The sequence below is a fragment of the Danio aesculapii genome, chromosome 7, assembly GCF_903798145.1.
Source record: "Danio aesculapii chromosome 7, fDanAes4.1, whole genome shotgun sequence".
In the NCBI taxonomy this organism is placed as follows: Eukaryota; Metazoa; Chordata; class Actinopteri; order Cypriniformes; family Danionidae; genus Danio; species Danio aesculapii.
The window spans coordinates 63438207-63457140 of NC_079441.1; the positions used below are offsets into that span (position 1 = coordinate 63438207).

General features: G+C 35.8%; 1 protein-coding gene across 1 annotated transcript; it reads left to right on the plus strand.

Annotated features, from left to right (window-relative positions):
- Positions 1-894: 894 nt before the first annotated feature.
- LOC130232991 (adhesion G-protein coupled receptor G2) lies at positions 895-18269 on the plus strand. The gene is made up of 11 exons (XM_056462973.1): positions 895-982; positions 1432-1564; positions 3341-3457; positions 3551-3673; positions 3762-3801; positions 3908-4008; positions 6662-6786; positions 10556-10824; positions 13535-13640; positions 15275-15552; positions 17428-18269. Exons 1-11 carry the CDS (start codon positions 942-944, stop codon positions 17538-17540), a joined length of 1446 nt encoding a protein of 481 aa, XP_056318948.1. The 5' UTR covers positions 895-941; the 3' UTR covers positions 17541-18269.
- Positions 18270-18934: the final 665 nt, after the last annotated feature.

Here is an 18934-nt window from a genome sequence, read left to right on the forward strand (position 1 = left end):
CGCTGACGCCGCCAACTCATTGGCATTTCATTGGCCCGTTTTTATACTCTTTCAGATGATTGGTTTCTGACAAAATCCCCATAGTGGAATTTTCCACATAGCATTTCCGTTGCCCCCCTCGGGGAATGAAGGGTTACTTTAGTAACCGTAGAGTTTTCAATATTGCTTTTTTTTTTTGTTTAATCATGAGGAAATGTATTTACATTAAGTCAGTAAAACACGATAAGAAATGTAAATGTTTTTGGTCTTTAATTCTTATCAAGGCTGTGTTTATTTTATTTGAAATACAATACAACAGTAAAATAAACTTTTATTAGAATTTAAAATAAATGTTTAATATGTTCAGCAGCCATTACTCTGGCCCTCAATGATCCTTCAGAAATCATTTTATTTTAAGCCCTTCTTTATTGCAAAAAAAAAAAAAGAAAATTTAAAATATTTAGTTTGTTTTTGTTAATTTTTTGTTTGTTTGTTTTAAAGTGAATTAAAACCATTAGAGTTAGACGATAAGTCTGTGTTGAAAAAAGTTGTTCATTTGACTTCTGATGACATCATTTTCATTGCATTTGTCATTTTTCTCATAGGTATTAAAAATCCAGACAATGAATTGAGCAATATGGTGCAGAAATCTGAACTGTTTTATTTTCAAATTATTGTACAATATTTAAAAAGCATTTCCAGAAATGAAGATTGTAAAACCTACAACAGGTAAACACTTTTTTTTCAACACAACCTCATTGTGAAAATGTACCCCAGTATACATTTCTGGAGATCGCAAATTATGTAGAGAGAGGTACATATGGCTGCAATTTGTCTTTAAAATGAACAATATGGGGCGGTTTGATGCCACCAACGGCTTCTGTTTGAAATACCTCTGTTTGCCCAGTGGCTTGCCGCATACATTGGCGAACTTGGGATGCTGAAAGGAGTTGACTGCAACGATGGGGTTCAAGTCCGGCAAAAAAACTGTTCCAGAAGGCAGGTAAAACAAAAAACAAAAGGCAAAAATAAATTAATCAAGTAAATAACAGCGTGAGAACATAATCAATTCCGAAAATGTGGTAAAAATGAGGGTGCCGTGAGGACTTTTCTTTTTCTGTATTGCCTTTGAAAACACTGTCGGTTGGGGTTAGGGAAGGGGGTGGGCGGGTCAATTGATGCTTTTGAAAACACTATCGGTTGGATTTAGGGGGGGCGTGGATGGGGCAATTTGAAATCTGAAAAAGCTTAGAATTCTGTTGGCTTCGCGAAAATAAAAACTGCAAACGTACCTCCTGAGACATATTTCACGCTCTCCAGAAATGTATATAGGGGTACGTATCAATAATCAGCCTGGGTTGATTTTTTTTAAAGATGTTAAGATCTTAAATAAAGAGCTTAAACTTGTATTGATTGGATTTTTCATTTTTTTTTAACGATATCTTTATGCAGACATGAAAAGAGCGTCTTGACCACCATTTTAAATATGACAAATAAATCACGCACTTACAGTTTCAAGGACCTCGAACTGACTGTGGTTATGATGAATCAGACACGCAAACCTGCCCAGGTCTCCACTCCAAATGTAAGACTTTTTTTCCCAAAGGTCCAAAACACAAATATCACAAGCATGTCATATGTGTCTTTATTTACAGCTTTAAGGTAGATTTTTGCTCCGGAGCACAATTTAAACATTAATTTGAACATTTATCCAACACATTTTATAATTTTATTCAGGCAAATGGTATACCAATGATTATTGAAATCTTCTACAGGACACATTAGCCTGAAGTAGTGAATTTAAGTAAAGAAGTGTCTTGAACTTGATGAAAGCTGCAATTGGCAACCTGTGCAAATTAATACAAACTAGGGATGGGCGATACCATATATTTTCTTTTCGATCCAATACCAAGTATTTCAAGAATCATCGATATCTGCTGGACACTTGAAAACAGATAGATTAGCCAATCAGAAAATGTCCAATCACTGAGACTGCAAATATGCTAACAAAAAGTCTGTTAATGTGAAAACTGACCAGTCTGTTTTAACTCCTTTTATATGCGCACAAAAATAAATTTTCTCCAAATTTTTATTCAACATTCTTTAGCTGTGAACAATGTCTCAAAGTAGTGTTTAACATGAATTTACAGGATTAGACATAAAATAACCGTAACGAAAACAAAAATAGGCACTGAAAATATATTACAAATTGAACAATAGATGACAGAAATCAAAATACTTTGTTTCATTACTAATAGACAGCTCGCTAAAATAACTATCACAGGGTCTGACCAAACAAATTGAAATTTTAATCCATCTGAATAATTTATCAACCAGCAAAGCACGAACAAAATGCTATCCTTTCCTGTGTTCCAAGTGATCGAATTTTCAGTCCTTTAAGTGCACTAAGAAAGAAAGAAAGAAAGAAAGAAAGAAAGAAAGAAAGAAAGAAAGAAAGAAAGAAAGAAAGAAAGAAACAAACAAACAAACAAACAAAGAAACAAAGAAAGAAAGGACACACAGATGGATTCACATAACAGACAATTAGTTTGTGTCAAGATATGAGACACTGTTTTATCAGGAAGTTGATTCACGTTGGAGGATCCAACACTTTCATGGCAATTCATAACTTATTGGTTTAGTAGCTAATCCATATGAATTTGTACGATCTCATTTATACAGTTTTGTACACTTTGCTTATCCCCAATGACGAGTGGGTTTAGGGGTGGGGTTGGGTGCCACGCTTCCTTTTAAAAATCATACAATTTTGTACAACATAACTAATAAGAATTAGCCACTAAACTGACAAAACGTAAAATAGTTATGTTTTCTTGTGAGATCAGGCTGAAGGATCAGCACATAGGTGCATAAAAGAGATGTGGACCTGCAAAAGACATTGTTCAGTCTGGAGTGAGTGAGTGAGTGAGTGAGTGAGTGAGTGAGTGAGTGAGTGAGTGAGTGAGTGAGTGAGTGGGTTGGGGTGGTGTATATGAAGATGTTTTCTGTCTAATGGATGAATATAGCCTGGATACCCATTCATTTCCTATGGCGGTCACTTTTGACCGGGAACACCACAGGTGTAACAACGTTGATTAAAACACTCAAAATTCAATGAAAGAGGTGATCATCACTTTTATATGTTCAAATGCATAGTGTGGAGGATATCATAAGATCTTGAGGCAATCAGATGTAAAACACAATATTTATGAGTAAATTAGGTGTAAATCGGTCAGATTTGACCCGAACACGACAGGAAGGTTAACAATTTCATGTGGGAAAAGCTCTTAGGTGAACATGTTTAAAAGAAGCACTTGAATAATGAATTACTAAAATTATTATATTTGTTTCTTTTCATTTTAAGGTGCCTGGTCAAACTAAAATGATAAAAACATGGATTCCAGCAGAGCCTTTCCAAAATGTCTCTCAGGACCAGATGAAAGTTGGACTAGTTACCTACATGTCTGATCAACAGTTTAATGTAAGATTTTTTGGTTTGTAATTCTAATTTCATCTCTAAAAATTTATTTTAGCCACAATAACCTCTGTGTTGTCTGTGGCTTTGTATTCACAGCAAAATAATGTTTCTATAATGTCCAAAATCATACGGATTGAAGTTTATGGACGTGACATTGTGAATCTGACTGATCCTCTTAAAATACATTTCCCAGTGAATAATTACACAAACCAATCAAATGTAAGTATTCAATTTCCAAATGTTCTCAAAATACCTCCTCCAAAAACTGTAACATATTTTAATTGTGTTTTTGTGTTTATTTTGGCAGTTGCAATATGTATATTCCTGTCAATATTTTGATGAAACAGGTGGGTGGAAACTAAAGCTAGAATTCGTTCAGAAACTAAACCTCTGTCATAATTTATAGTCCCTCATCCTCATCTGTTCTAAAGTGAATTTATTTGACATATGCAGGAAATGACACATGGAAAACAGATGGCTGTAACACCACTCAGCTCAGTCATGATACTGTGGAGTGCTCCTGTGACCACATGACCCCTTTCGCAGTGCTTCTAGTCAGTATTGAGTCATTCTTCTAGACCAGAGATCTAAAAGGGTGGTGCTTATCCTCTTAATGAGTTATGGGTGTGTTTTGAGCATGACGCTAATTAAACCAATCTCCCATTCCCTTTAAGATTCAGTTGTGTTGTGCTATGACACATTTGCTATTTACATGGCTAACTTTGTAAGTGGAAAAACAGAATGCTTAACTAGCAAGAAAACATTTAAAGACCATCTACAGAACGCAATCTATTTATGTTGCCTTGAAATAGCAACGACCCAACAATGTGCCTTAACATACTTCTTTTTCAGACCAGCATACCCATGAGTCCACAAAGGGGCACAAATTTGCTATTTAAACAATGTGCCACAAAATGGATCCCTCCCTTTTGCAGGGTGAGAGGGGGGTTTGAGTTCAGGTAATTCTCGAGAACTCCCCCCTTTGTTAAGAGCAGATGGCAGATTATATTTGCTATGCAGAGATATACTGCTAGTTAAGAGCTTGACTATAATGCTAATTTAGATTGATTAATTCACTTATGACACATGTTTTTGGCAACCCAGGCTCATTCTGAGAACGTGGTCCCGGGGACGTTTCTGGAGACCGCGAAATACGTCCCGGGAGGTACGTATTTCTGCAGTTTTTGTTTTCGCGAGTCCGCGAGAGGCCGCTGTGCGCGCTTTTTCCCGCGCCGTTCTCGTGTAAACCCGCTAGAGGCCGCTGTCGAACGACCTTCCGCCCGTCTGCCTGGATGACGGAATGATTGACCGTGCGACCGGCCAATCGGCGGGCTGACCCACCCTCCTCCGTCCCTAAACCCAACCAACGACGGTTCACAAAAGCCGTCCAGAAAAAGAAAAAGCCCTCGTCCGATTTTTACCACGTTTTCGGATTTTGATCACAGTCTCACCCTGTGACGAACCTGTTCGCTTCATTTTTTGGATTTTGTTTTGTTTTCTTACCTGATTTCTGGAACCGCTCTTCCCCGGACTCGAACCCGGTCGTCGTCGTCGTGGTCAGCCCCTCTCTGCGCCTCGAGTCCGCCAGAGTACACGAAGAGCTAACCGGACAAACTGGCTGCAGCGGGAAAGCCCTCCACACGGAGGCGAGCGGCCGGCTGGCCGGCCGACGAGCGCCGAAGGGAACGGCGTCACACCGCCCCGCAGCGTTCGCTTAAAAAAATGAAATGCAGCCGTACGTACCCCCGGCTACGTATTTCGCGGCCTCCAGAAACGTCCCCGGGACTACGTTCTCAGAATGAGCCTGGGTTGGTTTTTGGAATGTGGGAGGAAACCAGAGAACCCGGGGAAACCCAGCACTGGGAAGAACATGTAAACGTTGCACAGAAACGTCAGCTAGCCTGTTATGGATTTAAACCAGTGACATTCTTGCTGTGAGGCAACAGTGTTAACCACTGGGCCACCACACCACCCTATGAAGGAAAATGTAGGGGTAGAAGAGGGGATTCTTTAAGGCAAAGATAACTGTAGTAAGAAACCCTGGTTATTTATAGTGAGTTAGGAATCGACTGATTGGTGAATCATGCATTAGTTAATGTGGGACCAGCCGTGATCAATCATAATCACGAGCTCCTCTCGTAATTAGTTTATAAGTAAACTTCACTTCGACAACTCTTGTCAGAGTGAACATTTTCAAATACACCTCAGTGTGTGTAGTCATGTGACTGGCAAAACCAAGGATTTTGGCGTTGTCCACACAATGATTTCCTTTGAGTGGCATAAGCTTGTCTCCATTATTTACATGAGTCTGTGCAATTGCTGATGTAGCCAAAATACACCTGCTAAAAACGGTGCTAACGGGGCTTGTAACATGTATACTGATATATGGACAATTATCACAGTTAATATCACAACAGAGGAATCAGAATACAGCCAAACAGAACTGATAATAACCCTTTCTTGAGACTGACTTGATCGCTGAACATGACTTTATGGTTATGAGTATATTACAACCTTCATAAGGCATTTTTGCAGTTTCATGAAGACAGTTTTTTTTTCATGCATGTGTGGATGAGATTGCCTTTTTCCTTCTTTTTTATTAATTGCTTTTAAACAAAGACAAAGTAGAGCATGCTTAATTAAACATGAAACAACAAAGTACAAAACTGAGAATAAAAAATATATGAGAGGTTTTAGTGTGTGCATGTTACGGGCATTGAATGTACATCTCTAAAGTGTGTATGAGTTTTTTTTTTGTATGAAGCTAGAACGAGAGGAAGAAATGAAAGTGAGAAAAACATTACTAATGAAAGAAAGCAAGGTTGTGTGTGAAAGAGTTTGTAGGTTTAGTTAAGGGGGGTTAAATATATTAAGATATTGAAGAAATGGATCCAGATGCTGGTAAAAACTTATTTTTATGTGTAAATTGTAATGTTCCAATGTAAAATATTCTATAAGGAGGTTGGTTCAGTGATTAATATGAATTCATGAAAAATACTCATGGGCTAACACAGGATGACGGAAACCAAGCTGTCTGGTTAGCTCTTTGATTAGGGTCAGAGCAAAACTCTGCAGGACCCTCCAGGACCAAAGTTGACCATCCTTGTTCAAGACCTCTTATAAACATGCAACCTAGCAGAAATTTTGCTCTGCTAATATTGTTATAATTACATTTCTCATCTACTATATTCCATTCATCCCATCCAGGTTGAGGTGGGCAACAACAACATTGATGCCAGCCAGTGGGAGATCTTGTCGTACATCAGCTATGTAGGCTGCAGTCTGTCTACACTGTTTTCTGCATCCGCGATTCTCTCCTTCATTTTCAACAAGTACTGTTCTTTCAGTTTTCATACATATTATTCCTTATGCTGATACTAAACGCATCCACATACTGTAAACTGAACCAATAATACTGTAAAATATTCTTTATTTTAGTAGTATACTTTGTTTTATCTTACGGTGGCTAAACTCATTTTCAACACCAATTTATCCAGTTTTCAGTGTCACATGATCCTTCAGAAGTCATTCCAATGCTCTGGTTTTTGCTCAGTTGTTAACCCTTATGTGCTGTTGGGGATGTTTTCATCCACTCTGGGGTGATTTTGAGTCTTAACTTGGCCATAACCTTTTCTGTGTTTCAGCTAGCAGAATGATTATCATCTTATTTTAAGATTAAAATCTTATTTTGACACATTTTTTGAGAAAATATTGTGTATATTGTTGGAGTAACATTCGTTACTGAGGTGCATTGTGGGATTGATTAATTGAACTTCAGGATGTGCACTATGCCTTCGGACACCACTTCAAATGGCTGCTCCCTCAAATAGTGCACTATTAAGGGTATGGGGTGATTTCGGATACAGCCCAGGTTTTTAAAGTGTGCAGATTGGGATAGATAAGTGCAGGAAGTGCTGGAGAGATGATTGGATCTGGTGTAGCAGGTGTTTCCATGACGATAATATTATAAATATCCTGCCACAGCCATATCACCCTGCAGCCCAAAACCGGTTACTCACTGAAGTTGAGCAGAGCTGAGCCTGGTTAGTACCTGGATGGGAGACCACATGGGAAAACTAGGTTGCTGCTGGAAGTGGTGTTAGTGAGGCCAGCAGTGGACGCTCAACCTGCAGTCTGTGTGAGTCCTAATCCTTCAGTATAGTGAAGGGAACACTATACTGTCAGTAAGCGCCGTATTTCCGATGAGACGTTAAACCGAGGCCCTGACTCTCTGGGGTCAATAAAAATACCATGGCACTTCTCGTAAAGAGTAGGGGGTGTAACCCCGGTGTCCTGGCCATCTTGGCCTCCCAATCATCCCCATCCACTGAATTGTCTCTATCACTGTCTCTCCACTCCACCAATAGCTGGTGTGAGTGCACTGGGGCCGTTGCCCTGTGGCTGCTGTCGCATCATCCAAGTGGATGCTGCAAACTGGTGGTGGTATGGAGAGACCCCTTATTAAACTGGATTTATACTTTCGCCTGGCGCCGCATCGCGCACCTCCGCTGACTGCGCCCGCACCTCACGAAACAGACGGGGCTTTTATACTTGCCGCGTTCGCCGTTGTGATATTCTTTAAAACGACAGGGGGCGGTCAACAAAAAACTGACCGTAAAGTCAGACGGATAAACAGAGAAGTAGAACGTTTCCGGAACTACATCAAATCATTAATATTGTTCAAGATTTTTAAACTAATTATTTTTATTGTTTTTATTAATTATTTTAATGATTATAAGCATATTTATAAGCATTCAATTTATAAGCATTTTTTTTAATCAAGTGAAGTTTCATAAACTAATTTTGAGAGGAGCACGGGATATGACTGAGCACGACTGGCCGCTCATCTGTAATCAGTAATAATCCAATCAGAGTGATCCTAGTTTACTATAAATGGATCATTTTCTCCCTACTGCTCTATCTTTGTTTGGAAGAATCCCCCCTTCCACCCCATCTCCTCCTTTTCCTCCCTTTTATAAAGGGGGAGCTCTCGAGACCTACCTGATCTCGGATCTCCTGATATGCTTATTGACCGGGTGGGAGCCCTGGGCTCAAATATCTCCGTGCTCAGCATGCCAAACCTGCTTTAAACAGCAAGCATATCTAAGTGGGAACTCTTGAAACTTTGATGCATCACTTGCTTTTGTTCATATCTCGGACAGTTTTACCTATTAAAGTTTATTAAAATATTATTGACAACCGAAAATGTGTTGCTCTACAAATATATATTTTAGTTGTGGCAAGAATAAAAGCCAAAAAAAAACACACTTACTAAAAAAATACAGATTTTTTTTATTTTTAGCAGAATTCACACATTACTGTCTGGCTAGTTTCTGTCCCCTATATGCTAAAAATAATGGTCCAACATTCCTGACCATTTTCACCAATAAAGCCCAGAAAAACAGGCATCAGTATATTGTAAACCGATAGGTTCAAATATTCCTTTACAGTTATCAAAGAAATAACGTGTTCAATAATTATAATTTTGTAACTATTAAATTGTTTAAAATTTAAAATCACATTAGTGTAAAACCTATAATGGTGGAAGAACCTATTCTGTAATTGAGTCTCGACCTTTGCCATGACCTCTTTTGGTATTAACAAACTCATTCCTCAAGTTTTTTCAAACCTTTTAGTAAAAACTTTCTCCTTTCCCACGGCTGTTGCAAGTTCTAGCCAAGAATTAATGATCATCTGGTTACCTCTGTGATCGCGGATCATAAAGATGTCTGTACAGGCATACTGTTTGAGACAAAATCTCTTCAGAGTGTTTCATATTCAACTCAAATCAGTTGCGGTGCCGCGCGCACTGTTCACTCGAGCAGAGCCGGCCCAAGGCATAAGTGAACTAAGCGGCTGCTTAGGGCCCCGTAGCCACCAGGGGGCCCCCAAGAATGGATGAGATGACTGAGTGACTTACGTTTTTGTTTTAGTTTGCTGTAGATTAGGGGTGGGACAAATATGTGGCCATTTATTGTGTTATTTCCGGCCGCTATACATACTCTGGCGCGAAGACATTTATCTAAATTTAAAAGAGATCTGAATTAATTACGTTTTTCACACCTGACTGCAGCAGATAACCGTTTTAGCTACAGTACACCCTGCGGCCACCAGGTGGCGCTTGCCGTAATGGCAGATCATCAGATATAAACCACTGTCAGTTGAGCCATTGCAATGGTGAAAATCTCAGGCATACGGACACCTTCTTTTGTCCAAGCTGGGACAAGGTATTTGTGTGTTTCAGACACCCAGCTCCCCCGAATTTTCCACTAGTTTCTTCCTCACAGATGCGCTTTCACTTCGCTATATCGCTCGCGCGTGCCCGCAGTCAGTGCTCTTCATACAGGAATATGTGCTTAAACTTCTAACTCCGCCATAGCGGGCGAATAATCAAGGATTGACGATGATTTGTCATATTGTTTGCACCAAGGGGGCCCCTAATAAAATCCTGCTTAGGGCCCCCTGAAGACTTGGGCCGGCCCTGCACTCGAGTCTCAAAATAAACCATGCGCTCCAACGGTCGAAATCATATCACCCACACCCAAAGCGAATTTCATGATCACATTCGCCGCGCGCACTCAAGTGAACAAGCGGACGCATCAAGTATAAACCAGGCTTTATTGTGAAGCGGTGTGTGGGCATACACGATAAATGCGCAATACAAATACACAGTACTTACAATCTTTACAGGTAGTTTTGATCAGTTTATTGTTTAGTGCTAAATTAAAGTATTATTGTTGTTATTATTATTATTGTTATTATTATTATTATTATTATTATTATTTAACCTCATTATTATTACATATTTATTATGTTACCCCAAAATAGAAGTCTATCTGTTTTGACAAAATACTAAGAAAATAAACAGTTTTTAGCATTTATAATAAGAATAAATGTTTCTTAAGTATAAAATCAATATATTAGACGTTTGTTTGTTTTTTGATGAAAATTGAGTGTGCCATCATATATTTTTACAAATATCTACAATTTTTACAATTGCAAGACCTTTATTAAAAATATCAATGTTTTAACTATGTTTTTCATGAAATAAAAGCAGTCTTAGTGAGCACTTTGACCAGTTTTATTGTGTGTGTTTCTCAGGAACACAAGGGCGGAGGTGTCCAGCAGCATTCACGTGTCTCTGAGTGCTGCTCTGTTTCTCCTCAACTCGAGCTTCATGTTGAGCGAATGGGTTGCCACGCTGTCCATGAACGGACTGTGTGTGTTTATAGCTGTGACTATACACTATAGCCTGCTGTCTTCTTTCACCTGGATGGCCATCGAAGCCATGCATCTTTACCTCCTTCTGGCCAGAGTCTTCAACATTTACATCAAGTACTACATGGTCAAGCTGTCTCTGATCGGATGGGGTGAGCATCAAAACTAAATATATCCAAAAATAAGATACAAAAAAACAAAGTCGCTGTACAGTTAACAAATGATGTTTACTGCCCATTTATTTGTAACAATAAAAAATAAATCATGCACTTAAGGTCCTTACACTTAACTGTTAACTATCAGTCCAACTTTTAAAGCAAAGTCTTGATAATGATATCTCAAACTAAAATGATTGTAAAACTTAATTGATCATAACACCATAAGATCAATTATATATAGAGTTGAAGTCAAAATTATTAGCCCCCCTGTTTATTTTCCCCAATTTTTGTTTAACAGAGATTTTTTTCAATTATTAAATATTATTCATTATTATTAAATATTTCTTTTTTTTTTCAACTCATAAAATTTTTATTAGAACTCATTTCTAATAACTGACTTTTTTTTATCTTTGCCATGATGACAGTAAATAATATTTGACTCAATGTTTTTCAAGACACTTCCAATTAGGTTAATTAGGTTAAGTAGGCAGGTTAGGGTAATTAGGCAAGTTATTGCATAATGATGGTTTGTTTTGTAGACTATAAAAAATATATAGCTTAAAATGGTTCATTTTGACCTTAAAATGGTTCATAAAAAATTAAACCAATGAAATGAAACAATTAAGCCTTTTTCCAGAAGAAAAAAATATCAGACATACTCTGAAAATTTTCTTGCTCTGTTAAACATAATTTGGGAAATATTAAAAAAAAGAAAATCTATTTGAAAAGCTATATCTGTGTATGCCAAGCTGTTTAAACGTTTAATCTATACTGTTGCAAGAAAAAGTATGTAAGACTACTTGTATTTCAGCATAAATAGGACAGAAAATGTGTTCAGATCTTACAACAATAGAAAAACACCGTCTGCCTAAACTAATACCACACAAACGTTATATGTTTTCATGTTTTTTATCAAATGTTTATGTTAGGGGTTTACTGCATGTGTGCGTATTAAAAGCATTATATGCAGCACAGCTTGTACCTACACCTGGTCTGCATCCCTCTCGCTTCAGGGCCTGGACAGATTGCTGTAATCGACTGAAAAATTAATTCCAAAGTTTTTCAAGACATTTTGCAGGAATATTCAAGACCAGCTGTCTGCCAACTGCAGCTCAACAGAGGATATTAGGGGTGTAACGGATCGTTCAGATCGTAACGGATTCATACGGGTCACAACCCACAGTTTGGAACACACGTGACCCATGGATTAAAAAATTTTTTCACTGGTAGATTAATCCTAAATTTGTAACGATTGCAGAGAGATCGCCTCTCGCATCATTCAAATCACATGTATGAAAGCATTTAGGTTGTCCTGTAAAATATAATGATAATGGAAGAAGTGGTGGTGTGTTATTCAAGATGTGGTGGGTTTCTTAGGTGTTTTCTGTCACTACTTGTTTAACCTGCATTAATGCATTCAGTGTAAGCTGCACGATTAATCATTAAAAGATCGGGATCTCAACACCCATCCAACATAAACTATGATAGTGATTTGCTTATGTTTATTAATGCTAAGATATTCAGTCTTAAGTCTTTTGGGTTAGTTATGAAAATACAAACAGTCAAATAACACAAAATTACTAGGATAACAGTTTATAGTTTAGATATAACCACTGATGTTTATGGTAAAGATGAAAATCACCATCATACGCATTTAAAGATGCTCAAAATGAAAGTTGTAAGCAGCCATTACATTATTTAACCAACAGGTGGCGACAACCAGCCATCAAGAATATGCTGCTTAATAATTCCTCAAAAACTCATCTAGCAATGAAACATGACGTTTTATTAGTGAATAACTGAATAATTTATTAAAAATGAGACTAAATATACATTTAAATATACATTTTGTATTAAATACACACTTTATACATTTATTGTTATGAGCAACAGTAGTAGTAACAGTGAATTTTTCACAGTACTGAATAATTTACAATTTATTTTTATTCAGCTGATTATTTCTTCATTTTGTTTTAAATAAAATTATAGGTTCTAAGTTCTGTTTGTTTAAACCAAAAGTGTTTTGCAGTACTGTTTTTGTAATACATGGAAAGCAAATTACATTTGTCTCCTCCTCTTTTGGCTGATCCGAAAAATGGTCTGATCTGTGACTAAAAAACTATGATGTGATCCGAACCGTGAGATTTGTGATCCGTTACACAACTAGAGGATAGGTGATGCAACATGACAACAACCGAAAGCATAGAAGTAAATCAACAAAACAAATAACTTTAACAGAAAAAAATACACCTTCTGGAGTGGCCCAGTCAGTGTCTTGACCTCAACCAGATTGAGATGCTGTGGCATGACCTCAAGAGACCTCTATTGTTGTTGTTTGTTGAAGATCAGAATAGATTTTCTGTTAAATTTATGGTGAAATCCAAATAATCCCAAAGGGTTCACATACTTCTTCTTTCAACAGTAGATGTCTATTTTATTGTACACATACTTACTTTTTAGAAACTAGTATCCGTTTCCATCCACTCTGTACTTGTCTTTATATTTGTTAACACTTGTAATTGTTCATCAAACAATGGTGTTTGAGATTTTTCAAGGTTAGAAAGGTTTACAGTGCGTTAATTGGTCCAACCAAAGTATGTTTACAAGTTACAAGAAACTGACCATGATTTTATAAAACTACAAACATAAAACAAGTTTCTTTAGTGTTGTGGTTTATCCTGCAATCTCTTCCTCTTAATAACAGGAGTCCCTGCTGCTGTTGTCGGAAGTTTGCTGTCGCTTCAAAGCCATTATTCTTTTTATGGCAACAAAGAAATCACGTTATCCAGTTCTAATCTAACAAATGCATTGTAAGTCCTTATATACATCTACATTTTTTATTTAAACTGGTTTTGATCTTTATTTTTGCATTTTTTTTTAAATTCTTTTCTATACTATTCTATTCTATTTTTGTAAATTACACAGTATTTAACCGTGATATGAACTGTATTTTGCTGTAGGACAGTTATGCAGTATGTTACTGTATTTTAATGTTGCATTGTGGATATGACAGTATAGTTTATAGTAAGCAAGATAAATAGTGCTGTAAATGTAAATACAGTATTTTTGCTGTAAGTGATTTTGTCACTGGTGAACTGAAATATATTGTAATATGTATTGAATTTTACCGTAGGACAGTTGTGCAGTCTATTTCTGCATTTTAAAGTTGCAATTTGAAAATTAATGTATATTTTACAGTAAATATAAAAAATTATGTAAATTAATTGTAAATACAACAAGATAAATGGTGCTGTAAATACAAATACAGTGTTTTTGCTGTAATTGATTTACAGTCAGTTTTCGGTGAACTGAAATGTAATTTAATTGAATTTTACTGTAAGACAGTTTAGAGTATGTTACTGTATTTTAAAGTTGCTTTGTGAAAATCTAATCTAACAAATGCATTGTAAGTCCTTATATACATCTAAATTTTTTTATTTACACTGGTTTTAATCTTTATTTTTGCATTTTTTTATTCTTTTCTATTCTATTCTATTCTATTTTTGTAAATTACACAGTATTTAACCGTGATATGAACTGTATTTTGCTGTAGGACAGTTATGCAGTATGTTACTGTATTTTAATGTTGCATTGTGGAAATGACAGTATAGTTTACAGTAAGCAAGATAAATAGTGCAGTAAAAGTAAATACAGTATTTTTGCTGTAAGTGATTTTGTCACTGGTGATCTGAAATATACTGTAATATGTATTGAATTTTACCGTAGGACAGTTATGCAGTCTATTACTGCATTTTAAAGTTGCAATTTGAAAATTACTGTATATTTTACAGTATATATAAAAAATAATGTAAATACAGCAAGATAAATTATGTTGTAAATGTAAATATAATATTATTGCTTTTTGCTGTAACTGAATTTACAGTAAGTTACCAGTGAATTGAAATGTAATATGGACTTTATTTTACAGTAGAACAGTTATATAGTGTGTTACTGTATTTTAAAGTTGCTTTGTGAAAATCACTGTATATTTTACAGTGTGTAAAATATTGTAAATACAACAAGATAAATGGTGCTGTAAATACAAATACAGTATTTTTGCTTTTTGCTGTAATTGATTTACAGTCAGTTATCGGTGAACTGAAATGTAATTTAATAAAATTTTACTGTAAGACAGTTTAGAGTATGTTACTGTATTTTAAAGTGAAATGAAAATCACTGTATATTTTACAGTAAAGACATACAATACTGTATATATATATATATATATATATATATATATATATATATATATATATATATATATATATATATATATATATATATATATATATATATATACACTCTGCAAGATAAATGGTGCTATAAATGTAAATACTGTATTTTTGCTCTAATTGATTTACAGTAAGTTACTGTAGAGTCTTCAGGTCATTGTTAACAGTGTAGCCCCCCTTTAACTATCAGAAATGTGCACTGTGTTTTACAGCTGCTGGATCACAGAGCCTCTCATCCTGTACGGCGTGAACCTTTCCTACGTCTCTATCGTATTCCTGTTCAACACAGTAATCCTTATCACAGTGTCCAGACAGATCTTCAAGTTGAAGCAAGTGGACAATAAGAATAAGCTCAAATCCCTGAAGGATGCCATCACAGTGCTGGGGCTCATGTGTCTGCTGGGTTCATCATGGGGTTTGGTCTTTCTTGGCTCTGGATATACCAACTACCCTATACTCTACCTATTCTGCATTTCAAATACAATGCAAGGTAAGTGTTTCTAATGAGGACTAGTCTCAAAATGCTTAGTCATGGCTTACGATCATCAAACATTTCACACTAGTAATTTAGAACTGGAGTGTAAAAAAAAATCTTAATTAACATTTTTCATATATTTCTGAGTTACTGTGTTTCAATTTATTTACAGTTATGAAATGCTTTATGATTTTGGCTTTTGGTGAAAATTTAACTCTGCAAAGTGTTAACTGAACTCAACAAAGTTTTATTGACATAGTTATATTTTGTACAAGAAATAATATAGATAAGCAGTTTTTACTGTAGCATAATAGCATAAATGAGTATACATGAGTACATGAATATTTTTATCCCTCTCTCATTGAATATAGACTATATACACTTACCGGCCACTGTCTTAGGTACACCTTTATAGTACTCATTTTGCTTCAGAACTACCTTAATCCTTCATGGCATAGATTCAACAAGGTACTGGAAAAATTCCTCTGATATTTTGGTCCATATTGACATGATAGCATTACACAGTTTCTGCAGATTTGTCGGCTGCACATCCATGATACGAATCTCCCGTTCCATAACATCCCAAAGGTGCTTTGTTGATTGAGATCTGGTGACTGTGGAGGCCATTTAAGTACAGTAAACTCACTGTCATGTTCAAGAAACCAGTCTGAGATGATTCGTGCTTTATAACATGGGGCGGTATCCTGCTGGAAGTAGCCATCAGAAGATGGGTACACCATGGTCATAAAGGGATGGACATGGTCAGGAACAATACTCAGGTAGGCTGTGGTGTTGACACGATGCTGAACTGATACTAATGGGCCCAAAGAAAATATCCTCGATACCATTACACCACCACCAGCAGCCTGAACCATTGATACAAGGCAGGATGAATCCATGCTTTCATGATGTTGATGCCAAATTCTGACCCTACCATCTGAATGTTGCAGCAGAAATCGAGACTCATCAGATCAGGCAACGTTTTTCCAATTTTCTACTGTCCAATTTTGGTGACCCTGTGCAAATTGTAGCCTCAGTTTCCTGTTCTTAGCTGACAAGAGTGGCACCCGGTGTGGTCTTCTGCTGCTGTAGCCCATTCGCCTCAAGGTTGGATTTGTTGTCCATTCAGAGATGCTCTTCTGCATATCTCGGTTGTAACAAGTGGTTATTTGAGTTACTGTTGCCTTTCGATCAACTCGAACCAGTTTGGCCATTCTCCTCTGACCTCTGGCATCAACAAGGCATTTGCGCTTACAGAACTGCCGCTCACTGGATATTCTCTCTTTTTCGGACCATTCTCTGTAAACCCTAGAGATGGTTGTGCGTGAAAATCCCAGTAGATCAGCAGTTTCTGAAATACTCCAGCCCATCTAGCACCAACAACCATGCCACGTTCAAAGTCACTTAAATCACCTTTCTTTCCCATTCTGATGCTCGGTATGCAGCAGATCATCTGGACCATGTCAAATGCATTGAGTTGCTGCCTTGTGATTAGCTGATTAGAAATTTGCTGAGCAGTTGGACAGGTGTACCTATTAAAGTGTCCGGTAAGTGTTATATTAATTAAAATAAGAGTTTGGTCACCTAACATCTTTAGAAACAAAAAGGTTATAAATTTAAATTCAAATGAAATATTGCAAAAAAATAAAAATTACAAACGACAAAAAATTCAACAAAATTTAAAATTCTTATAGTTTTCTTGTTTTTTCCTCATAATTAAACGTTTATTTAGCATTTTCCCTAACATATACAATGGGGTGTATTAACTTTTGCACTATGATTTTAAGTTATTTTGTTTTATTAGTTCTAGTTTTCTCTTTGGTACTGACTAATCTTACTAATATGGTAATAAAGTTACAGTAATTGATTGCAGTTTTTTATTTTTGGCAGGGTTTTTTATCTTTCAGTGGACGTGCATGACAGCAAGGCCAGAGAAAAAGAAAGCAACTCATGTCAAGTCTTTATCCACTGACAACAGCACCATGGAAAAACCAAAGCAATAGGCAGTCCCTAACATTTAAAATCCTCCATCGAAAACCACATATTTGGGGGTGATCAAAATATTTTACTGTCACTTTTTAGGACATGCCAAGCACACTAGATATTTATAGTGGACAAGGTGGGAGCTGTCTGTAAGTGTTCAAAGCCACAGGGGACAATTCAGGCAATTCTTTCACTCATTATCATTCATTCTTCCATTGTAGTGAACATTATACGTGGATTAACATATGGAGGGGTGAATATGTCAGCTTTCTTCAGTCATCAACTTTGTTTTAAATCTGTATATCCACCTTTCTTCAGTATAGATATTGTATATTGCTTGCTTTTGTGGGTTGGGGTGAAGAAACCTTTTAAAAAAGATGTATAGATGTATATAGATTTTAAAAAAATTAACAGATATAGTTTTACTATTTAGTGTATGGATACGGGTTGTTGCAGAAGGATTTCAGTTTGTACTAATAATGGCTCCTAAAGTGTAATTGATTATTTTTTTCTATACTGTACATTTAATAAACTCAATATTTAATTTAGTTTTTTAAACAACAATGTTTTGAAATCAAAAATACTCTAAATGCACTGTTTTTTATTAGAATGACAAGTCATTCAGTAGGATTATTGAGTCTTTGCACAAATACTGACAACATAGTGTTTCTGTCAGACGTGTACAAGGCAGGAATATATTGTCTTGTTTCATTTTAACTAGTTACATTTCTCATATCTGTTAAGTTTAAAGTTATGTAGTAACAAAGCTTTAACTAAAATAAAAATCAAGCAATGTACAAAACATTGATCTATCTTGTTAATATTAGTTCTTGACAATAAAGTCATGCATCTTTACTTCATATTAACTCACATTAACTAATGTTAACCAGCCTAACGTTTGATTTTAATAATGTATTAGTAAATGTTGAACTGTGATTATTAAACTCTGTACATTTATTTTACATGCTAACATTAACTAATGAGACCTTTTTGTAAACTGTGGCCAAAATGATATAGAGTGAAAAATAAAATAAAGAGATTTTTATTTTAACAAAACTTAAGTATAAGAAAACTTACATATATTTAAATATATATTAAAAAAAAAAAAAAAAAAAAAATATATATATATATATATATATATATATATATATATATATATATATATATATATATATATATATATATAAAACATACATTAAAATCTTAAAATTTTGCCTGTTTGCAAATAAATGTACAAACGTATACAAAATGTATTTTAATATTTGTACAATATTAACTTTGTAAACTCAGTGCCAGTAATTCAAACGTATATGTTTTTGCTTCTATCTAGTGGTCAGTAAAGGGAACGCTGAATTCAAATGATTATTATTGATCATTAACATAAATTTATCATGGGTTGTAATTGACTTTTTGA